General features: G+C 41.2%; 1 protein-coding gene across 1 annotated transcript; it reads right to left on the reverse strand.

The window, feature by feature from the left end:
• Nucleotides 1-1245: 1245 nt before the first annotated feature.
• Nucleotides 1246-8088, reverse strand: LOC147167196 (inositol hexakisphosphate kinase 2-like). Its single transcript, XM_086087475.1, has 5 exons — nt 7498-8088; nt 4716-4947; nt 4465-4628; nt 4182-4357; nt 1246-2862 (listed from the first exon to the last, which is right to left on the reverse strand). Exons 1-5 carry the CDS (start codon nt 7709-7711, stop codon nt 2269-2271), a joined length of 1380 nt encoding a protein of 459 aa, XP_085943601.1. The 5' UTR covers nt 7712-8088; the 3' UTR covers nt 1246-2268.
• Between the last annotated feature and the right edge of the window lie 7471 nt (nt 8089-15559).

Consider the following 15559-nt stretch of genomic DNA (forward strand, 5'->3'; position numbering starts at 1 on the left):
GGTGATCAGTCAGTATACACCCGTGATAAGCTCTAGTTTGAGCACAAGCATGTAGAAAACGGATACTGGACAGTGGACAGCCAGGCTAAGGTTGAAGTAACAGCAGCGGTTCTTCAAAAAGTTATTCACAGCATGTTAAGACTTAAAAACATCAGTCGCAAGTGATGACACGTGACTTGACGTGGAACATGAACTAAGCAGGGCAGCCATTTTGCCTCTTGTCGCCTGAAAATGATGTCATCGTCACAGTTGCTCAGGGCTCAGGTAACAACCAATCACGGCTCGCCTGTTATCTGAGTTTGATCATGTGACAATTGCAAGCTGAGCCCTGATTGGTCGTTACTTTTGCCCTGACCAATTGTGATGTCATTTTCAGTTGACAGTATGTAACAAAATGGCCGCCCACTGAGATGGATAAAAACTGGAGGACTTTTCTGCTTAATTCACATTACACAAACACAATATTAACCAGTACACTGTGTATAGATTAGTTGGGCAGCATAGAACATATTTTTGTATTTTAAATTATTTTTTATAACCTTGTGAGTTTGTCTTTCGCGGTTGTTTTGGGGTTTGTGTGTTTTTGGTATTTAGATATTTGGGGATGTTTGTTTTGTGGGTTTTGCTTCCAGTTCGTTTCTGCGGTTGCAAAATGTTTGCTGCATAAAACACTTGTGAATAGTTAAAAAATAAATAAAAAATATTCAGTAATTTTTTTATTTTTGTAGCGATATGCAATTAAAAGGTAATGAAAGTAGGTTTGTATATATAACCAGCACTTTTGTTGCAAATGACTGATAATGCATCCATCACATCTAGTACCTCTTCCCTTGCTGGAAAACCTATTTATATATTCATTAATTTATTCCATTGCTCAGCAAGTTTTGTTTCCCAGGTTGGAGTGTGCCCATGGTGTGTTTGCGTGTGCTGCCAAACGCCTCTCCTAATGCAGCCGTTCTGGTTTTTCACGTTGCACTGTATAATCCGAAACCCTCTTGCACAAACCAGTCTGCGACATCGCTGTAGGATGGAAGCTAATTATTGTGGGTGCAGTTCGGGCTGGTGCAGTGAACTGCTTCGGGACATATTTCTTCAAGTACGGTATGTGCCTAAATACGATAAGCCTTGGTCATTAGGAACAATTTGACATTTTCAAGAAATATATAGTGTACCACTACAGCATTTTATTGTTTTTGTGCAATCAACTCCTTCACAAAAGCAGTAATAACCACAGTAGAAATCAACTGCTTACCACAAATGAATGTCTTTATTTTCAAGACATCGCTAACACACAGGTATACAAGCGAGGCTATCCGCTCTCGCAATAACAAAATAAATTCAGTATAAGAGAACATATAAGAGTGGTTATTTGGAATGTGAAATTTTTTTCCTCCCCATTTTCAACAACCCTTTCAAATAAAGTCTCTTGGTAGCAAGTGATTTCAAATCAGTAAATTCTCTTCATGTCCATGTTTAAGGAATGAATAAGAGAAAGTCCAAGAAAAAACACAAGTAATAAAAAAAATCTTGTAATGTCTTTTTGTTTGCAGGAAATTAAGTGGAGAGGGGAACTGTTGGAAAAAGGCAAACTCCTTCTGTCTCCATCTTGTCCGTCCTGTCCATCAAAGTGCCTGATTGGACACAAAGCACGTTTCTAACAAACACCAACATGAACACAAAATGTCCTTAACACAGGAGCTTACACTGTTGATTGCTACAAGGCTGCTGACCTAGCCAGCCACGGTCAGCCCTTAAAAGCCCCTCCCCCAGTACTTATGTGCTATACTCATAGGGACTTCCCTAAAAACACCAAATAAACTCACGCCACAGGAAAAGCACCATGTCAGACTCTTTGAACTACAGTACACTTGAATTTCAACCACCTAGCTCGCCATTTTCTCTCTCAGAGAGAATGCACAATAAAGGAACTTTGTGTGTACCGCAGGAGGAGGGGGAGTGTCCTAGGAAGCTACAAGTCTTTTTGCGAGACCTCAGTCTCGTTCCTCCTATGCGCTAAAGAAAAGAAGCAGTCTCAAAGAGGGAAAAGTGCGACTAAGGGCTCAGGCGGCCCCGTCCTCTGGCAGGTGAGGGCGAGCGCGGGACCCACCGCGCACTCTCCCTCCTCACCCCGAGGTGTCCGAGGTTCCCTCCAAGCAGGCGGGGAGCGTCGCACCTCCGAGACGGTGCACCTCGGGGTAGCGGGGCGTGGCCTCATCGGGCTCAATCCCCAGAGTTGAAATTCAGAACATGCGGTCTCCGGTGCGAGCCTCAGTCATTGCTGTGATCCTCCAGCTGGGAGATGATTGTGATCAGGTTCTGGAGCCCGAAGATGAAGCCGCTGTCCTGGCCCTCGTGCACCACGCTGTCCTCGCCGTAGTGGCGGCAGGTCGTGTGAGCGAAGTCGATCATGCGCACGTCCACGGCGGGGCTGCTGGAGTCCGCCGGGTTGTGGGCGGAGCGACCGCTGCTGCTGTTGCCGCTCCCTCCGGCCCCGCCGGCGCTGCAGCTTGCCGAGGAGGAGCGTGGGAACCCAAAGGCCCCTTCTTCCTCTTCCTCCTCGTCAGACAAGTCATCCTCATCGCCTTCCTCTCCCCCGCGGTGTCTGGGTCGAGAGGACGTTCGGGGAGGGTCTCCGTCATAGATGATGAGCAGGGAGCTGGAGTAGAATCGGTACGACTCGCAGGACTCCAAGGCAGCTTGCATCTCGCGGAGGCGTTGCAGCACCGGGGACAGCAGCTCGCGCCGCAACCGACGTCCGTCATGGAAAAACTGGTAGAGGGCCTCCTCGAAGCCTGCGAAAGTCAGCTTTCGGCCGTGGTACTTATTCATGAACATCAGCTGGCCAGAATCTGACTGGTACACCTGCGGACATCAGAGCCAAAAATGAGTACAACAGAATCAAATACAAGCTGCAGTGGTACCTTGACTCGTATGTTCGGGAATCAATGCAGTCATATCAAAAGTAGTCGACATGAAATTTTCGCTCCGCTGGCACCATCCGGTATTGCTTATTAACATTGATCTGACATTGTAATAAAAAATAATTTATTGCTTGCGTTTGATACAAAATGCATGTGGAGAGGACCGCGAAAAAATAATAATAATCCATTAAATTGCAACTGGAGCTGTCAAAATTAGTCGATTGACAGTCGATTACTTGAAGCAATCCCCTTCCCTCCCGGCTGTTTTACTGGATTTTGACTGATTTCGCAAAGGCCCACAGAATATGGTTTTCTATTGCTATAAAAACATGGAACTTACCAAAATAAAGATTAGAGTATCCATTTTCATCAGAAAAAAAGTATATTTATTTCCGTTTCACAGCACTTAGCGGTATAATATAGCCAAGTTTCATCATTATTCACAAATCTGAACTGTGGGTAAATGAGCTTGTTTGCAACATGGCCCTGGTTGATCTCTTATACTCTGCTGCCACCTGATGGCCGTTTTTTGTAATAACTACCATTGCTTTAAGCGGTCACTTCAGTTCAGAAGCTGCAGCAAAACCTTCTGTATGCTCTAGCATTAAAAAATAAATGTATAAATACGTTTTTGGGATCACTGTAATAATAAAAAATAGAACATATTCATACATTTTTGGGAGCAAATAAGTTAATAATCGAGTAATCGTTTGGAGCAATTTATGAATTGAAAATTGTTGAAACGATCACATTTGAGCATCTCAACAGTAATCAATCACTGATTTTGGTAGTCTTTCAGGGAAGAAGACAATTATTTTCTGTGTCCAATCAAATAAAGACATAAGCAATGACCGAACCGGTAACAATCAGTTTCGAAAAGGTTGACGAGTACACCAGTCCCCCTTATTTAAATGACTGAAGTATTAAATAAACAACAATCACTGGTTAACGAACAGTAATCAGGGAAAAAATGCTTTTGTAAAACACTCGATTGAATAGTTGATTCTAAAAATAATCCATAGTGACAGCACCAATTGCAACATTGAGGGAAAAGAAACAAGTGTTTTCATTTTCTCTGTGTCCTGTTCCATAAGTGGCTTTTTGATGCAAGGGCACCTTAGTGGCTCTTTTAATGTTTTTATTTCCATTGCACTCAAGCGGGTCTTAACTCAAATTTCAACTCACAACTCCCAAAAGGCACTTTTTAAGTCAAGGTACCACCAACAGTAACTCGAAAGGTTCGTCAGTGTCGACTTTTACCTGCATGCCACAGAGCCGCACTCCTATGGAGGCCGACGTGCTTTGTTGACACTTGCGGATCTGATTGGCTTTCTTCTCCTCTGATGCGTCGTCGCCATGTTGGCGGGTCCCCATCTTCAAGTCCAGGACACACGGTACTGTGTAACGCCATGTTAGGTTCTCCAAAAGGATGAACTCTGTGGAAGCGAGTCAAGGAATGCACGACGACGCTGGAGCAAAACCACACGCGCTTACTACGAACATGTGTCATGTGTTCCATGATGACGTCAACATGAAAGGATACTGTATTGGTTCCGGTGCTTTGCATTGTCCTTCATCCTCTGCAAGTGCTGCTGGTGACATTTGAGACTCCAGGGATTGTGTTTGATCTGCGGCACCATGTTGCCCTTCTCCAGGCTTAAGTACAGAACCTCGGCCTGCTGCTGCGCCTGGACGTCGTCGCGGTAGCTGCAAAAGAAGAGCACGCGCCCAAAAGGTCAGCGCTTGTGTCGCAAAGTACTTTTCGGTTCAAAATGTACAGCGCGACCATTTTACCTTATGATGTTGTCATCTTTACGGCTCTGGCGAGCTCGTTCTTTGCTATAGTTGTCGTTCTCGACGTGCAAGGGGGACTGCTTTTTGTTGCTCCACTTCAACATCTTGCTCTTGGGCTCGCAGTCGGTTGAGGGGTCCTTGTTTTCCAGGTCGCCCGATTCGCTATGAAGAGGGTAAGCGATGAGGCACAGGTTCCCTCCCTCGTCCTCTTCGAAACTGACCGATACGACACCTGTGAAAAGGGACACACAAGATCATTTGAAAACATTGCAACTGGAAGATCACAGCAATTTTTTATGCAAAGGATTCAAATTTGAATACAAAAATAATACATAGCCATTAAAGAAAAGGCAGACAAGGCTGAAATTTGTCATAAACACATTCACTGCCATTGACGGCTATAACTATTTCTATTAGTTTTAACATTTTTTCCACTTTTGTTAAGAATATAAAAAAATATTGTACATTTAGACGAGATATAAAATTTGTGATTAATCATGAGGTAACTATTGAAGCCATGCGATTAATTAAAATTTTAATAATCTTTTTTTCAAAGATTATTTTAAAAACGAAAAGAAAAGATTATTAAAAATCAGGTTTTTGAAAAAAGATTATATAAAAAAAAAGAAAAGAAAACATTATCATAAATTAGGGCGTCAGGCGATTACATTTTTTAATTGTAATTAATCACATTACTTCAATAGTTAATTCACGAGTAATCACAAATTTTATATCTGTTCTAAATGTACAATAACAACTTTTTCCCTAGGTTTTCATACTCTTGCTAAAAGTGGAAAAAATGTTAAATAGAAATAGTGAATTTATTTTTGACGTCTAAAGCCGTCAATGGCAGTGAATGAGTTAAAAGCACATTTATAAAAAAACAAACAACCTCAAAATCAAACAGACACGAATTGCACAGTAAGCAAAAATACAGAGCATTTATTTATCAGACAATAACAATACATAGTACATACTCAATGTTTTATACAACCCCAAAAGAGTATAAAGTGTTCATGGCAGACTCATCGAGGGTTGTGTAAAAGGTAGAGGTACCTCACACAGAATACATATCATGGCTATTGACATAAAACACGGACAGGATGTGGTCAATACGCTGGCAGAAATAAGGACGCAATGTCCCATCAAAGAGCAAAACACTTTTACGAGACCCACAATTGCGTTGCTTATGAGCATGACTACGCATTAATGCTGCGGGCCTGAGGACCCAGCGGCCACGCCGCTCCCCGAGTTCAAGGCGCCGTATGACATCATCTGTGCTGACATCGGCATCCTTCGGCCCTTTCGCTTCCTCGCCACTGTGGCCTGACAGAGAACTTGCGCAGTCATCGCGCCACAAAAAGCCAGTGTGGGAACTTGTGACGCAACTGCTTATTTTTCTTATTAAATAGGCAGTTTGTCCCTGGGACCTTTATGTTACCAGGGATATACTTGAAGTATAAATGTTGAGGTACACCCAATTGTGTAAAATGCCTTTACAAAGCTATGTGAGAATGTTTCATCGTCGCGGTGTCTTAGCAGTCCTAGAAGTCTGCTGTGTAACTGCTCAGACTCCACACATGGTCTTTTAATAGTACAACGCTACATTTCGGAGGAGTCAAATAACATGGATGTCTTATCTCCTTAACAGATGCCATTGGACATGTGGATCAGCGTGTACTAAATGTCATTAGTCTAATGGGGTAATGCGAGGTCCGACGTGGACAATTATAACTATACTACAATAAAAAGGTGCATGAGAACTAACTAATCCTGGATTAACTGGTGGTTACATTTAATATTAGATTCACGTGATGCGCCACCTACAAACACCAATTTTGTTTGTGACAAGCCAGGTTTGGATGGATGTTGAGGCCTGCTTCATTGCATGCAAGACTACCTTTTGTTTTTGTTGGAAATTAAAATAAAAGTTTTAAGTTTAAAATGTCAGTTATTTTGACAAAGGGAGCTATTTACCTGAAGTTTTATTTAAACTTTTTAAGACATGATAATGAAAACGGGAACTCCCTGAATTTTAGAACAAATGTGTTTTTTTTTGTCTAAGATCATACGCCTAAAAACTTTTCAAAAAAGAATTGGAGTGATACCAATATTGACCCTTTTGATGAAAACGAATATCAGATTAAACTATCAATTCTCTTCATTTTAGGAGTCTAGAATTTAAGGCCCTACGCTGCGCCTTATAAATGTAATCTGCTCAGGACCTTCAGAATGTAGTACTGGTCGATATAACTCAAATGATATTAGCAATAGGACTGTTTGTTTTATTTAGCCAATCAAATTTCAAAATCGCCTCACAGGGCCAGCTAGCTGGACTACAAAGCCAAAGGTTAGCATTTGTCTTTAATTGGTTGTATACATATTGATTCTAAACTGTTCCGGATGGTGTATAGTTTGGTGCTGTAATATTAGTTTTTTTTCTCTCCTGAATTGACGGTTTCAATAATTGTTACATGATAGTGGTGGTATCGGGTCGTGCAAGGCCACACTGAAGGCCTAGGTCCTAGATGCAAGGCCTGTCCCTGCTTTGCCATGTATTGAGAACACAAGTGAGGTCTTACCATCTTTAGATAACATTTTTCACATTCCGTTCTTTTGAGACCCTTTCACCGAATCCTACCGCGAACGATTCATGCGAACATCCACGTGCAAAGTGCAGCCTACAGACCGTTACGTAATGCTTAGCATACAGATGAGAAACATGCGAGCTAGCTTGTCACCACCATGGCAGACGCGGTTCGTTTTCAACAGTCACACTTACCTTTATACTGAGGGGTGAATTTCCTCATTTCGGCAGGGAGGCTCTTGTAAAACTGGTGCTCGCGGGGAATGAGCGGCTTGCAGATGGTCTGCTCCCCGAATCGCAGCACGCAGGAGTGTCCTCCCACCTGGTGCACGAAGGGTTCGAGCATCACCCCCTTTCCCGAATAGGGAGTTCCATCCGCCTGCATGAGGGCTTCCAGAGCGGGACTCATCCTCACTGCGCATCGGACATCTGAGCGTGATGGACCCACGTCGCACGCGAGACGAGAGGCTCCGCCACTCGTCTGGCTCCCTATCCTGGACTTATTTCCTATTAAGCCCACAGGGGGCGCTGCCGGTCGACTGCTCGAGCGAACTGGGGGAAAACAAAGGCTGAGCAGGAAGAACAGAGGCAAGAAAATCCTTTATACCCTTCGCGTAACCTGCCCTGGGCCAGTGTATAGCCCTCTTCTGTAGAACTATATAGTCTCCGCGATTAACTTCGTGTCATCAAACGCTACGTGTGCGTCACTAAAGGCTGATAAAAACGTATTGGCTTGACGTGGATGTTTCCTGTCGTGGTACTGTGGCTCAACTGACGCACTCGCTAATGTCCCTTCCTGATAAAAAAACTGGAATCCCCGCCCTCAAGCCACGCCTTCCCAGCGAGGATCAGCCAATCACTGAGGCGCTGTTGTCGCTGGGAGGAGACAAGGCATCTCGGAGAGGATCACGCAAACAAAGGGGGGAGAGAGAGAAACGAAACGGGGGGGAGAGAGAGAAACGAAACGGGGGGAGGGGAGAACAGGAAAAATACTAGACACAAAAACACAACACTGAAGGCCTTTTTTGTGTGTGTGTGTGTGTGGGGGGGGGGGGGGGGGGCTGTTTACTTAGGTTGCAGTTTCTTGGCTTTTGTTGCCACGGTGACGATCTGCAGTTTGCATATAAGGTTTGTATTTGGTCTTGAAATGTCAATGAGAAGTAAAACAAACCCAAGAACAACATGTACTCGTAGAGTTTGCATGAATTTAATGCAGTACAGGTACATTACATGTCATCAGTGGGGACTTGAATCCTTCTTAATACCACCACTAGCATGTCACAGCCGTAATACAAAATTTCAATATAGCAAAATGCAACTGTCACATACATCATCTGGAGCGGTTCAGAATAAATATTAATCTAATAACATACGGAACAATAAAACATTAAGTACACAATATTATTCATATTACAAATGTATCTATGTGCAGATCACCACAGATGTGTTTTGCTAGTCGGAGATGGCTGTAACAAATTTTGCCCTGAGCAACCAATCATAGGAGGGAAAAATGCACGCTGGCTCTTCGAGGACCAAAAGTGGTTGAGTAGCCATACATTGATTGTACTTTTAGAATAATATGAGTCAAGTTGTTTTCATATTTTAGGTAGAAGCAGAAGACACCACATGCCATAGCTGTTTTTCAAGTCTGTGAAGTAACAATGGATTGAAGGTGAGGCCAGGGATGTTCCGTCTTTTCTGACTGCAAGTTGCACACCATTGTTTCCGCCATCGTGTCATTCTTCACCTAAAAGAGTGACTTTGAAGTCTTGGCTTCTGTCTGTGGCCACGGTGGATTTGATGTGTGGTCATGTGACTCCCTGGCTCTGTTTGATTGGTAAAATGGACGTTAAACGTCACTAGCAGACGGTGGATTGGTGAAAAAGTCATGTGACAGCCCCTGAGGCACAAGTCTCAGACAACAAAAACAAACACGTAACGCTAACAATAGTAGATATAGATACAAATAAAAGTAGCTAGTGGAATGTGGCTCAATGTAACAAAGTAAATGTAGCGCATTATGACACACTAATATAATTTACATTACATACCACTACAGATTTGGAAGGGTCTGGGCAGATTAGATTGACATGGCATCACTTAAAGGCTGAAATGTGATTGGACAAAAAAAAATAAAAATAAAATAATTATATCATCCGCATACACTACTGGAAGTAGAACATCTAAGAGAAATGCTATGAAATAAAGAGAATAGATTGTTAGGAAAAATTAATTCAAATTCATGGAACAAAGATTTTAGGTTGTAAGTAGGTCAGTGCTTCTGATAGTGTTGACCCCGACTTCCCACCTGTGTAGTAGGGATACTTACTGCATCTAAAAATAATATTTTAATGGCGAATAGAGCACACGGCCTTTATCCAGACCACTTGACAAATTTGCAGTAATTACGTTATTTTGTTCCCATGTTGCCCACTGCATTGCACTCAAGCCCCCCAGCAGGAAACATGACACACCGCCTCCCACAAAAGCCCCTCCCTCACTTGTGGTGGACCAACAGTCAACAGCAGAGCATGTACGCATTGTAACAGTCTAACGTCTCATGGGAATTGTATGTCCAAATTGAAGACCCTGTTAGAGTGCGACGGTAGTGGCTCACCTAGTTTGACCGTTTCACCCCAGACATGCTGATCAGGCGCTCTGTGTGGTCACAAGCTAGTGTTGTCCAGTATAACTTCCTCGTAGGGAAAAACAGTAGGTGTCAAAGTCAAGGCTCGTGGGCCAAATCTGCTGAAATTTGCCTCAATCGTCCTTGACTTCTGTTGAAAATAAGCCATAATAATGCAGGTTCAATTATGCACTATGATGGGGTAATATTTAGGGTTCCCCTCACACAAACAACATACCATATCAGGTAAAAAATATGAAATATTGAAAAAAATAAGCTGTTTCATTTAAAATGTTTTTAAATCTTGTCCCTGTTTACACAAAATATAAGGAGTTTTGTTTGCATTTTGTAACTTCTTCTTTACTTGAGGGCAACCATAATAACTATAGCCGTGATGAAAACAAGTTTGACATTCCTGTACATAGGGGTTTTCTAATAACATCACATTGCCCGACACCTTCATCCAAGCACGAGGATTTGTGCATCTGGGAATGGGAGTTGTTGACCGGTCATCAATGTCAGCATATCAAGTCAGGTGCTTTCAGTTGGTTGGGGGTTTAAAAGTGGCTTTGTTATAATTGAAACTTAAATATGAAATGCATATATTAGGTTTTTACTCATTCAACAGCAGATATCTTCAACATGAGACTTGGTGTTTGTCATACTACTATGTAGCCACCTAGCATCATGATGTTAAGGTGTGACGTAACTAGGAAATTTCCCCGAAGAGCTGCTGAACGTGTCGACCACATGGGCTGGGTCTTCCTAAGAATTCTGGCTGCACTTGTCATCCTGTTCTCATTAGTATCACACATGTGAGAAATTTAGAATCAATGTGCCAAATAGCAAGCATTCCTATTGTAGATAAGTGACGTCCTATCTTTATAAATAGATCTGAGATTTCTATCTTCTTGGTTTTTAAATAGATAACGAACAAGACCTGAGCTAAAAGTTATCTTAGCTTCTTCGATTTCTTCTAGTACTACTATTTCTTCTTTGTATTTTCTGGCTATTTGGATGTCCTGTGGCAACATGCTGCCTATCACAGGTCAATCCTGGTACTACAACAGGCATCATTACGTGTGCGTTGGTCATCTCCAATCCACCAAACACACAATGTTTTTTCCCCCTCTTTATATGTGAGATCTCTCAGATTTTAAAAATTGGTTATAAGATGTTAAAATATGTTGTGCGTACCCTATATTCCTGATCTAGCAACATTATTAAATGAACTATTTTACTATGGCTCAGTGGAAAGTAAAATGCCATTCATTCCCACTGTGCTTCAGGAATACTAACCAAATTGGACTGGTGTTTTTGAGTGATAGTCAATTTAATGGGTCAGACTAGTGTGTCACTGGTTACAGTCTAATCACACTAATCTCTGATGTTCCAGTTCAGCACTGGGATTACAAATGGAAAGAAAGAATCCCAGAGCCAGATAGGGAAGGGATTAAATGATCAGCCCTTAAACAGGACACAAAGTCTTTTCTCTCTTGCTTTGCCTAGAACAACTTCCCAGTAGCCTGTTTGATGGGGTTGACGGTACAGTATCACCTTCCTCCACACTAAACACAAGCATGTCGAGCTTGTGGGCAAAAGAAAATGGTCTTTCCCAAACTGTATACTACAAAGTTGGCTGCATAAAATGCCCATTGATGTCTTTTTGGCCTCGTCGCGCTGGCTTCAGTTTCGCCAGTCACTGTTTTGTTAGCTCCCCTCATGTCATGGGTCCTTGCGCATGGACAATAGAGTACCAGTACCACCGGCTCCTCAGTCCAGCAGTGACTCAGGGCAGTGATGTAATCTCCAACAACCTTTTGTTCACACACATTGTACATTTCAGAAACCAGAATTCCAAGCACAGCAAGTCTGATAAGAAGACAGCAGGATTCTCACCTTGATCGTAAATATAGAGTACACTAGACATGGTCCAATACAAAGGTGCACTCCTCTTATGGCTCAGTGACCTTATTAATGACTGCATGAGCAGAACAACATGAACCTTCCAACGGTATCTATTTACAGACGTGTAAATATGATCTTCACTATGAATGCATTATATCACCTGATAGGTGAGGCAGTGGAACTTTGTAAGCACAACCTGTTGGCGCTGGCCAATGTCCAATGGCATGCACGTGTAACTGTAGGTTGACTAGTGCTGATGATAATAAGTTGAAACATGAATACAGTGATGTGTATCCACTCATGCCGCTGTTGACATGCAAGTTATTGCGTGACATTTAAGCATACAGTGGTACCTCGGAGTTTGAACATAATTCGTTCCCGCGAAGTGCTCAAAGTCCGAATTGTTCAACCTCCGAATTTTTTTTTCCCATAGGAAATAATGTAAATGCAATTAATCCGTTTCCAAGCTCCAAAACCAGAACATTCCTATTTTAATTTCTATTCATGTTTTTTACATTTACAGTACAGCACAGTATTTAAACAATAAAAATACCTTACCTTACCTGTTGTGGTGTGAGGGCATCAGTGGATGATAAATGCTATGTTAATGCTAGCTTTAGTTCAGTGTTGAGTTTGTGTATTTTACATTGGGCATATTGTTAGACTACTAAGCGGTCCTTGTGTGTATTGTTTAACGTCAGGCATGTTGTTGAACAGCTATGGGGGGTCCTCGTGCCAGTATTTACAGAAGTAGTCACAGTAGTTAAAACTGTGCGATAATCTCCTTCCTAATTCCACTGTGGTTCGTGGCACTGTTGTCTTTCTTTGTGCCCATGGCGAAGAAAATTGTCGTGGAAAAATCGGAATGCACTCGCGCGCATGGAGCACCTCCGGGAGTATTCACGATCTGACTGGAAATGAGCTGTGCATTGTCTCAACTAACGCAACGTGAGCATTCGGTATTGTTCGGCTTTGCTTCGGCTTCACTCCGCTACCCGATTTCAAGGTATGTTCGGCATACAAATGTAATATTAACTCATTCACTGCCATTGACGGCTATAGACGTCAAAAATAAATTTTAACTATTTTTATTAGTTTGACACTTTTTCCACGAGTATGAAACCCCCACCCCAATTTTTTTTATTCTACATTTAGAACAGATAAAAAGGGGCGTCAGGCGATTAAATGTTTTAATTGTAATTAATCGCATGACTAGTTAACTCACGATTAATCGCAAATTGTATATCTGTTCTAAATGTACAATAAAAAAATGGAGGTTTTCACACTCTTGTTAACAAAAGTGGATTAAAAAAAAAACTAATAGAAAAAGTTAAAATTATTTTTTGACGTCTATAGCCGTCAGTGGCAGTGAATGAGTTAATCAGCATGTCATGTTTAGATTAGTGAGGTCACATATAACACATTAGCCTATTGTCAGGAAATGTTTAAGGTTGGACTTCCCAATTAAGGACAGTAGAGGCTTATTAATTTAGACATTATCTTTCACTTTCTTTCCACACTAAGTTGACTGTCACACTACATTGCCACCATAGTAAAATGTCCCCATTTTTGTCATTTATCCTCTTACGTTCCATATTGAAACAGATTGGCATGAGTAATGTTTGAGAGACAAAGAAGGCAAATGCAAGTCTGCTGATGATCTTATTTTTGTTGTGTGTTTGCGATTCTCCTAAAAATCAGTTTAAAAAGTCAACTCACATCACGTTTGTTTGCTTTTTAAAGACACGCACAAAGACATTTGGTGTTTTGTTGTTGCTGTTCTTTAAGCCATTAAATCTTCAATGATTTGACAGATTTTCATCTTTTGCAACTTCATCTTGAAGCTATTGTTGCTGTCCTCTGTTCCTTCAAAAGAAACAGTACATTTATGGGCAGAGTTCAGATGTGTTCACTTATGCAAATAATGGATTGAATTTCAAGGGTGGGGGAGTCACACAGCTTTGTTGTGGACATCCCATTTTTTTTGCGGATCATTGCGCCCTCCCTCTCACTCCCCAACACGTGAGCCAGCGGAACATGGCCGAGGGTGATAGCTTGCTAGAGAAAGGCGATTGCTCCACATGTTGCTCCAATGAGGCCAGGTGTCACTCTAGCGCGCTTGCAGTGTTAATAGTGACTATCAAAGGTGTGGTGACACAAAATTCCATATCAAGGACAGCCTTGTTTACTCCCAGGTTCTCCAACAGCCACCCTCACATCACTCCTTATTCCTTTTGTCGATGGCGGAAACAAGACTCATCTGATTCGTCTGATCACAAGATGTTGACCGCCAGTGGTAAAAATACAATCAAAGCGCCAGCTTGTCTCTGGCAGCATCATAAAACAACCGAATCACACGCTGCAGTTTCGTTACAGCATTGAATACGTGTTTTTACTCGGGAATCCTTTCATTTGCTGCTACTTAACTACCCACATGAGCATTTTTAATGAACTTTTTTACTTCAAAGCAAGACCCGAGGAATTGGATTGGTGTTTTTGTGTCAAAATGGATAAAATAACAGTCAATTCAATGTTTTGACAATAGACGTGTGCACTATGTCATTTGCCAGATAGGAATAAGGATGTTTGAACTGTAAACATTGTGAATCATAAAACGTGACAGGTCATATACACATAATCTACAAGGAAATTGGTATTCTTGAGAAACATAAAACGTGCTTGAAAATGTAGCCAACATTGAGCCTTTATGTGAAACTAAACTTCTTATTGGATGGGCAGATTGTACCATAATCTGTGACTGTGTGGCGTTTGATACAGTAAATCATAACATACCGTTGAACAGGTTGAAAACTTGTGTAAGACTAAACTGTCTGCACTCGGGTCAATTAGTGGAGCTCAGAGTTAAAAGCAAACATAGTTTTAAGCAGCATTCAGCTGTTATGCTGCACACAAATGGAAAATGCTTTTAAATCCAAGTTAAAATAAAACTATGCTTTTCCACATAAAAGCATAGAAAAAAATGTGTTCCCAAAATCTTCTTGCACTCTCTTAGTTCGTGACTTTTTATTTCTTTACTTTGCTTTTATATCTTTAACACTTTTATGTTGTATTTTAATTACAGTATGTGAAGCACAAGTTACCTTGTGTATGAAATACTTTTTATAAATAAAGCTGACTTGCCTCGCCCATAATTATGAATCATTGCATATGATTATTCTTGACAGCCATGCAAATGTGAACATTATAATAGCACATAGCTTAGCGTGTCAGTATCTCTGCAATGTGTACTTCAACTGGTTATAACTGCTGGACTTATTGTCAAATGTCCATGTCGACATTGCTCATAGCTCTAAACAATAACTCGTATTGTGTTTTATGTTATGTACATTTGTGGGATAAATGTGTTGGAGCATTGTTAATAGATTATTCAGGTAATAAATACAGCTATTTAATCTAAAGACTTCTAAAGATTTTTCACATTAACCAACTAGTGTGCCAGAGAAAGTAAAAAATATTCTCCATCTGTGATCAAGGAAACTTGCCAAATGCCGATCCTTAACTCATTCACTGTCATTGACGGTTATAGACGTCAAATATTAATTTGAACTATTTCTACTAGTTTAACATTTTTTCCATTTTCGTTAACAAGAGTATGAAAACCTAGAATTTTTTATTGTACATTTAGAACAGATATAAAATGTGTGATTAAATATGAGTTAATTCGTGAAGTCATGCGATTAATTACGAAACATTTTAAACATT

Source organism: Leptonotus elevatus, chromosome 10, assembly GCF_054856555.1.
Source record: "Leptonotus elevatus isolate MCC_2025b chromosome 10, RoL_Lele_1.0, whole genome shotgun sequence".
In the NCBI taxonomy this organism is placed as follows: domain Eukaryota; kingdom Metazoa; phylum Chordata; class Actinopteri; order Syngnathiformes; family Syngnathidae; genus Leptonotus; species Leptonotus elevatus.

What these genes read in the sequence shown, in the direction of transcription:
- LOC147167196 (XM_086087475.1), bottom strand. Translation starts at nt 7,711, where the DNA reads ATGAGTCCCGCTCTGGAAGCCCTCATGCAGGCGGATGGAACTCCCTAT. An exon ending in AAAGATGACAACATCATAAG is followed by an intron (nt 4,629 to 4,715) that starts GTAAAATGGTCG and finishes CTTCTTTTGCAG; the next exon opens with CTACCGCGACGACGTCCAGG. An exon ending in TGCGGCTCTGTGGCATGCAG is followed by an intron (nt 2,863 to 4,181) that starts GTAAAAGTCGAC and finishes TGATGTCCGCAG; the next exon opens with GTGTACCAGTCAGATTCTGG.